At 45.1% G+C, this 8672-nt stretch overlaps 2 protein-coding genes across 2 annotated transcripts in view; both read right to left on the reverse strand.

The window, feature by feature from the left end:
- Positions 1 to 1052: 1052 nt before the first annotated feature.
- The window catches only part of serpinb1 (serpin peptidase inhibitor, clade B (ovalbumin), member 1), a 10357-nt gene continuing 2737 nt past the window's right edge, over positions 1053 to 8672 (reverse strand). The window contains exons 3-7 of the mRNA XM_083562143.1: positions 8278 to 8415; positions 6640 to 6757; positions 2200 to 2342; positions 1939 to 2106; positions 1053 to 1673 (exon numbers count right to left, since the gene is read on the reverse strand). Coding sequence (XP_083418269.1) covers positions 1266 to 1673; positions 1939 to 2106; positions 2200 to 2342; positions 6640 to 6757; positions 8278 to 8415 — 975 coding nt within the window. The 3' untranslated portion in view covers positions 1053 to 1265. The remainder of the gene's footprint in view (positions 1674 to 1938; positions 2107 to 2199; positions 2343 to 6639; positions 6758 to 8277; positions 8416 to 8672) is intronic.
- On the reverse strand, positions 3785 to 4927 carry LOC310737689 (uncharacterized protein). Its single transcript, XM_083562177.1, has 2 exons — positions 4429 to 4927; positions 3785 to 3936 (listed from the first exon to the last, which is right to left on the reverse strand). Exon 1 carries the CDS (start codon positions 4914 to 4916, stop codon positions 4566 to 4568), a length of 351 nt encoding a protein of 116 aa, XP_083418303.1. The 5' UTR covers positions 4917 to 4927; the 3' UTR covers positions 3785 to 3936; positions 4429 to 4565.

Genomic DNA, 8672 nt, shown 5'->3' on the forward strand with positions numbered 1-8672 from the left:
TGTGATCATCATAGATCCAGCATCAGCTTCTCCATGCCAGGGCCTTTAAACACTCGGCATCTACTTCTCCATGATCATCCATAGGTCCATAATCTTCACGAGGTGGGACGTGACTGGAGCTGGCCAAACCTCAGGATGCCTCGGGATGGGGAGAGAAAGAGAAGCAGTGGAGAGGATACACACAGAAAAATTTATAATAATTTTGGTGGGTAACAAGACATCAAGCTGCCCGAATTTATAGTATTTTTGGTGATGTGAAACATATAGAACACATGATGCTGGTTGGCCAAGAACCAGCTTAGTGCTGCAGTGATAAGATTTGGACGAAGTTATGTCTCCCCCTTGTGGATAATATTAAGAGTGTATCTGTTGTAAAGCTACATTAAAATGAAGCCATTTTCTGACCAGCAGTCAGCTATAAAAAAAAAAACATCAAAAATATGCATTTTTTTTTTTTTTTATAGGGGCAATGCCATAGTATGGATAAAGTAGCCTTAACAAAGTAAAAGTAACAACACTATGAATTTACACAGCATCTGGAACTCTAAAGCATAGTAGTAAAACATTGGTAGGAATAGTGAGATGCACCCTGCACTAACTACAATATGATGTTTCATCATTTATAAGAATATTTATTTTACCAGAGTAAAAAGAAATTAATGGAATGTATGCTGATGCAACTATGCATTAGCCAATAGTAGATAATGGTGTACACACAAGGCAAAACATTTACTTCAACTAGTTGGCTTGGATTGTGCATCAATTTATACAAAAAATAGATTGCTTTTTGTCAAACTTTTTGCATTTGAAAGAAAAACAAATAGCAAATAGCTTTTGCTAATAGCAATAAGTCAGAGACAAGTCCATGTCAACATAAAAAAATTGGTCATTTGTGTCCACACACAAATCCAAGACTGGACCCAAGACTTTTTTGTAGTACCTGCAGCATAAGTAATTCTACAGATGACAGTATATGAAAATAAACCCTTGAATCAGGTTAATAAAACTAACAATGCATAATAGGAAAAATCTTGAAAGATCTGATGAAGTCGTTCTGTTATTAAATGGTTTATTGTATGTTTACATTTCAAAAGGTTAATTATGTTCTGTTTCAGTAATTAACTGTGGTAATATAGTAAGTTTTATAGTCAGTATATAAATGCAATGCACATCATCCAAAGCAGCCTTTTTTTATTTCTCTGTATATTTATTCACAACATTCAACATTCAAACAATTAATTTTAATGCAATTAAACTGTACATCTCTACTTTGGACCCCTGAACCTCCCGAAGAAGAGGATGCTTTTAGTAGGGTTGTGTCTGATAAAGAACAGGAAGGGGTGATCTGCCATGAAAAGCTCCTCTCTTGACATGCAAAAAGAAATCAGTCCAACTGTGGCTGCTGCCGCCTCTGTGCCCTCCTCATTAACCTCCAAAAATGCTTTGTGTGTCACAGATGACACAAAAAGGCCTCCTTGGCTGCTTATTCCTGTCAGATCTGCAGAATTAGGATCGAACAAAGAGCTCATGCCCATCTTATTCAGTAGCTCCTTTAAAGAGTACTGCTCTTCCAAATTGAATTTTGGTAGATAGACAACAATGTCAGTCCACCTGTCCATTTTCTCTTGATTCGTCCACTCAAGAAGTTTGTCCACCGTTAGTTCACTCTCCAGCTGCAACAAGTATACACACTGTCACTTGCTTGTAAAACTATGGGAGTACAATTTCTGGTATAATTATATTTTACTGTCAGTGGAATTTCATAAAAGAGAAAAGACCTAGTGGGAAAATTCAGATAAGGCCAAGACATAAGATTGAATAACAAAATACTTGAGCAAATAAGACAGCAATTAATAAAAACAGATTTTGTTCCTCTGCAGATTGTTATTAATTAGAAGAAAAAAAAAGAATTATATTATTTAGGAGGTTTGTGCAGACCTTTAGAAGGGGGTCTGAGCCATCATTAGACTCCTCAGGCAAAAGCACCACCATGCTCAGTTCCTCGTCTACATACGGTAAATCCAACACCCGCAGCTTGTACTCATCAATGTAGTTGAAGGGGAATTTCTTTGTCTGGAACATCATCTGCACTGGTTTTGACAGATTCTAAAGAACGCACACAAAGAGTGATAAGCAACACATTGCTATACAGAGAAAGTGAAATACTATTAAGAAAATGGGTACTGTGTGATTATTCACCTGATTTATCTTAAAGGGCATCATTTCCGTGTTATTTTTAATAAACACGTGCTTCCATTTTCCCTTGAAATAAATAGCATTCACCAGGGAAAGTCGTGTCATTGCTGTAACCATCCCTGGCTGCAGAATATCTTTGATTTTACCTAACATCAAAAGAAAGCATTAGTGACATGAGCATGTTTTTGTAATACAACTGTTGTGTTATGTGCTTTATGTTGTAGATTTTGAGTGAATGTTTATGTATAAAATGATTTGCTTCTCACCAGTGTACTTTACTTTTTTAAAAAACGTTCTTTAATTTTCCCATGAATGCCCTTTAATGCGTTATGGTCTATACAAACACAAAACTGACTTAAACACAAAGTAATATTTAAACACTATTTTATTGAAGTCAGACCAGCACAAACTGAATACATCACAAGGATTTCTGAAATAAATAACAAAACAAGCTGAATAATATATTCAGAATCAAAAACTAAAGTGGCTTCTGCATCATAAAAGCTGTTGTGTTGAGTCTTTAAAAATGTTCCTTTCACAGCTTAAGTATAAAAACTATCAACAATATAAACATAACACCGGGTTAGCTTCTAGCTTTGTCGAGGCATGGAGTTTCTGACAGATTGGAGTTCCTTTTCGGGAACTCAAGGTGCGTCGAAACGCTTTGGGAACGCCCCTGCGTTGTCCACGCTCTGAACCACGTGTGAAATCTAGCCAATCGGTAAGCCATGACGTCATAGACAGGCGACGTCGCGTAAACCAGGAAGCTACAAGATGGCTGTGCAGTAGTAGCAACATTAGCTTCTGCTCGTTCAGGCAAGCGCTTTGTGTGTGTTATCTGTGCAGTCATGAGCTTAAATGCAGGCAGAATTCCGTCTGCCTGCTTCATTTCAGGGGGATGACACGCAGCCAATGTGTTGTTTGCTTAGCTTAGGAGCATGCTTAGTCAGCTCTCGAGCATATCAGTTGTTAGCATTTTAGCCGTGTGGCTATGCGCTCCCGGCTGCTAGCCAAGCTCTCGTTCCCCGGGGCGAGCGCTTGTTTGGCGGTTCCTTCTCCGGTGCGTGTAACACGTTGCTCCGTATTTCTTCCTCCGAGGTGGGAGAAGTTTCGGAGAGCGCTCTCCCTCGTGGCTCGGCCCGCTTGCCGAGTCGGCTCTCGAAGGTATCGGTTGTTAGCATTTTAGCAGTGTGGCTATGCGCTCCCGGCTGCTAGCCGAGCTCCCGTTCCCCGGGGAGAGCGCTCGTTTGGCGGTTCCTTTTCCGGTGTGTGTAATGCGGTGCTCAGTATTTCTTCCTCCGAGGTGGGAGAAATTTTGGAAATTCCGGGGAAGCATGCCTGGCGGCTGCTTCTTCTCCCGGTGCGGGCGGCACGCGTTACATGTCTCTCTCTCCGAGGAGGATGAGATGATGGATGCTAGCGAGCCTGTGGACTCCTTACAGCCTGTGCTGTATGAAGAGCTCCTCGAGGTCGTGGCACGGGCCGGATTAATGCCAAGCTGGAACTAGCTTGGCCGGTCGTGAAGCAGAAGCAGCGTGCACCCAGTGAACTGGATTAGCGTTTACTGCACCCTGTTTCACAGCTCAGCACCTTCCCTGACCTGCGCACTGAGGTGTCTGGGTCCTGGGAGGCCAGTGTGCGGTGCGTGCTTTTCCAATGTATCTCGCTGTGCGCAAATGTTATTGGGACTAAGTAGCGCGGCTACGGGACGATGCCGCTTGTGGTAGAGACGCTCGCTAGCTATCTCCCCCCGAGTGCTGCATCTATGAAGGCTTTCATCCGTTTGCCTACAAAGAGCCACTTGGCCCTGGTAGGTAGGGCTACATGGCGGGTCAGGCTGCGGGTTGCTTCCACATGATGAGTGTGTTGCAGGCATACTAGGCTGGCCTGCTATGGGGGATGGTGTGAGCTTCCTTCTGAGCGCCACAGTGACCCCTCCTGGCCTGACCTGGTGACGCTGTAGGTAAGGGCGATTGCTGGCAGGTTTAGGAGACCGCGGTGGCATTTCAGTGGTACTTCCTCGGCGGCAGCCTCCCCCTGGTATGTCCAGGCACATCGAAATAGCCCGGAAAGAGGGCGTTGCCACTGAATTCCCGCCGGGAGGTCCTAGGGGCTCCTGGCGACACTCTGAGCCTGAGGAGGGGCTGGACAACCTGAGGTTCGTCCTCACCTCTAGTGAAAGGGCTGTGGTGCATAAGCCTGATGGCTTGCATCTTGGAGGGCGGTGTGCACCTCATGCTACGGTGCCCGTCCCTCCCCAGCACCACTGGGAGGCCAGTCTGTTGGCCCTGCCACAGGGTGTTCAGGATGCTGCCTCCCTCCAGCGGTTAACTCCCTTATTCCACCCGAAATTTCGTTGCAGATGGGAGTCATCCCTGCCTCTCAGGGGGCTTCAACGGCCGCAGTACGCTGCTCCTGCCGTTCGGGTTGACTGTCTGCCAGCCCTGCCACGGGACGTGTTCAGAGCGCGGGTTCACTCCAGCGGTTTGCTCCTCGTATTTCGCCCGTAAGATCGCTGCGGGTGGGGGGGATCCGCCACCTCTCATGAGGTGTAGTCGGCTGCAGAGCACCGCTCCAGCCACTCTGAGTGGGTCAGGGGCCAGCCCCGAGGGGTTGGTTCCCCTGTGGAACTTTCTGTCAGTCTGGAGGGCTGCCAGGAGTCTCTCGGGGGGTCCTGCGTACTGTGGAGAAGGGCTGCGCAATTCAGTTTGTGTCTTCATCTCCCCGGTTCAACGGGGACAGGAGTACTCTCCTGAGGAACCATCCTCCTTGGTCAGAGAGTCAGGCTACTACGACCCGTACTTCATTGTGCCGAAAAAGGATGGCGGGTTGCATCCCATTCTGGATCTCCACTCCTTAAACCACTCACTTATGAGGCTCAGGTTCAGGATGCTCGTTTAGAAAGGTTGTGTCTCAGATCAAGTCCGAGGATTGATTTGTCATACGTTAGATCTGGAGGTCGCAGGTTCCTGAGGTTGCTTTCGGGATGAAGCTTACCAATATCGGTCCTCCCGTTCGGCCTAGCACTCTCACCCCGTACCTTCACAAAGTGCGTAAACGCAGCACTGACCCCGCTGCGGCTTCAGGGCATCCGCATTTTGAATTATATCAACAATTGGTTGATATTGGCTCGTTCAGAGCACCAGGCAGTTCGGCATCGAGATGTTGTTCTCGCCTGCATGAAGGAACTGGGGTTCAGATTGAAACGCCAGGTAGAGTGTACTTTCTCCAGCGTAGAGAACCACTTTTCTCGGCGGGCACGGTTTTATCTCCCGCCCGGATTGAAGTCATCCTCACCCGTCAGGAGGGTAGAAGCAGGCCAGCCACTCACTGTGGGGCAGTTTCAGAGGCTGCTGGGTCTCATGGCGGCAGCGTCCAGTGTAATTCCACTTGGCCTCCTTCACATGAGGCCCCTCCAGTGGTGGCTCCGGGGCAAAAGGGTTCTCCCCCAGGGGGAGTCCGTATCATACCATCAGGGTCTCACGGTGTGCCCTTCGAGCCTTGGATGCATGGAAGGACCCAACGTTTCTGTCCCGAGGCCCCGTTTTAGGGACTCCTTGTTGTCGCATAACGCTAACGATGGACGCTTCCCTCATGGGGTGGGGAGCGGTCATGAGTGGCCACTCCGCCCAGGGTCTGTGGAGTGGCCCACGTCTCTCGTGGCACTTAAATTGCCTGGAGATGTTGGCAGTGTTTTGGGGTTAAAACACTTCCTCCCAGGCCTAAGGGACCGCCATGTGTTGGTGGATACTGCGGTGGTCTCATACATCATCCACCAGGGGGGCCTCCAGTCTCGCCCCTTGCAAACAACTGCCGCAAGAGGTCCTCTTGTGGTCCCAGAACAAACTCCTCTCATTGAGAGCCGTTTACATCCCGGGACGGTTGGATGTCAGAGCAGACGCTCTGTCAAGAGAGTGGCTGCCATGGTACAGTCGTGGCCGAAGCTACCCGGTGTGAGCACCATGACTTGGACCCAGTTTGTAACCTAGAGACGTTGCTGTTTATCGCAGTAGACACGAACTTCGAACCAGAAAGTCACAGCTTACATTTGACTAAAAAGTTTTGTGTTTTTGCTCAACTAAAGTGAAATAATGAGCATATTTCCACTTTGAGAAACTCGTCTTGCTCTCGCCTTGACTCGCCATTACTGACGCACAGACTTGAATAAACAGGGACACGCCCACAGTGCATCTTCTTCGTGTTTACAGTGGTTTATGCACCAATTCTACAATGTGTCGCTGCTGTAAACAGGTTAGACTGTAGTCTACACTTCAGCCGAAATTAATTCATTTAAAAAAGTAACAGACACTGCACCATACGGTAACAGTAACGGAGTTACTTTAGTTAAAAAGTAACGCGTTACAGTATTAGTTACTGTCAAAAGTAACTGCGTTACAGTAACGTGTTACTAGTAACGCGCTATTGCCCAACACTGCTTCTTACCCTCTGTTTTCTCTTCCACCCAGTGATTGATGAGCTTGCGTGACTCTTCTGATGATCCAATGAAGTCTACTGCCTGCATGTCAGCTTGGTACTGCTTCTGAGTAGAGTCCACAAATTCCTACAACAAAAGGCAAAACACATTCAGGATACATATGTCCTCTTCACAAATACCTTAGTACGTTTTGGATCATGTCCTGATCATTACCTACTTGGGGTCTGAAACTTTTGAACCCATGGGGGCTGGGGTCAACAGCAGAACTGAAGCTTGTATCATTACAATATGGTCATGAGGCTGCAATTATCTAGTTGCTGCTCAATAGACAACTGTTTTAAGAACCTTCCCTTTACCGCACTCCATGAAATTTTTTTCGAGTTCAGATTGCTACTTAGGGACTGAGACACCAGGTACATCAGGAGTACCCTAGCAGTGAATAGAGTATTGCGTGATTTTATATCACTATGGTTCTGACAATGCTTGTGGACATTCAGAGGATGTCAGAACATTGATGTGGCCATTGGTAATATGTGATTATTTAATCGCATTGAGTTTGCAATTCCAAAGCCTTCATGCTCAATGAGTGGCCCATGCACTCATGAGACAAATTGTACACATGCTTCTTCTATACATGCCTTTGGAAGTGTGGACTGTACCAGCTACACTCTGATGTCTACTGAAATGTTCTATTAAGCTGATTCTTCTGAATGTGGCTATAGACATGTCATCCTTGTGCACCGCAGCTAAGCAAGAAAAGAGGGACTCAAATCTTAAGCTACAAGAGAGATCTTTTAGAGGGCATACTATAGTCAAGTCTTCTATAGTAACTTGGGTTTGTTTTGCATGTCCCTGAAATCGCATGAGCCTTTAACATTAGCAGCCTACTTTGTTTGCCACTGAGGCAGGCAGCACATAGCCATTGGCCATCTTCAGGCTTCAAGAGATTTGGCCACTGGCTGCCTGACCATAAGTATACATGGTTGTTCTGGTAAATGCAACGTTAGCTACAGGTGCACAAGCCAAGGATGATTAGTAAGTGATTTCTGAGTCTGTTGGGGGCTGAGAGGGCCGAGAATGGAAACATTGGGCACTCAGTGCTAGCAGGTAAAGTGAAAAACAAGCTTTAAAAATTTTTTTTTATAAATTGTAAAAGCAACCTTGAAAAAAAAGGAACTAAAACTGAAAAGGGAACAGTTTTAATAAACCAGTGTCACTGACACCTGATACCTGCTTTAATTTCTAGGAATTTCATCTAGATTAAATAGTAAATATAATAGGAAAAGGCTACATATACTGTATGTTCACAAACCTGAAATGTCAGTAGGTCCTTGCAATATTAGTCAAATGGCACAGTGTTTTCTGTGCTATTTGGCAAGTGAGAAAATACCTATCATATGATCTAGTGGAAGCTAGAAATCTGAGATTGAAGGCTACTTAAACAAAGATTGATGGCTGGATCAGTTGCTGGACAATGTAATACTGCACATTTTGTCACCTTATAGTATGTTATGAATTTGACAATATATATCTGAAACTCCAGGACCTAATATGTCCTCTATAACAGATCACAGAGCCTGATCAAACTTTTGGAACAAAGCTAAAACCCCCCCAAAAAAATAATAAAACAGTTAAGGAAGTCTTACAGATAAAAAATTGAATGTCTTCTCTCCGTAGATCCTGTTGGCCAGTCTGAGAATGTAGGACACTTTGGGGCTGTTAATTTCAGAGTTCAGAGTCTTGAAATGGGTGTGAACATCAGGGATAGAACTTACACCCAAAACCTGCAATAGGAACCAACAAAAGAGCCACAAATGAGCATTACACAATAAATGATAGGTGATTAAATGATAATTAGATAATTAAATGGTGCATTTGAAAATTTTTTACATCATCAAGGAAATGTAATACCACAGTACATGGAAAACACAGGTTCATTTTTAACAACATTAAGTTCATTGAGTGTGTGTGAGTAGGTGTGGTTTCATTGCTCGCACTGTGAAACACCCTGGATATGACAACACAAACTTTGCTTGAGTCT

The sequence above is a fragment of the Silurus aristotelis genome, assembly GCF_946808225.1.
Source record: "Silurus aristotelis genome assembly, chromosome: 15".
NCBI lineage: Eukaryota > Metazoa > Chordata > Actinopteri > Siluriformes > Siluridae > Silurus > Silurus aristotelis.

Bases quoted from the DNA above. Each gene is read 5' to 3' on its own strand.
- LOC310737689 (XM_083562177.1), bottom strand. From the start codon at position 4,916: ATGAAGACACAAACTGAATTGCGCAGCCCTTCTCCACAGTACGCAGGA.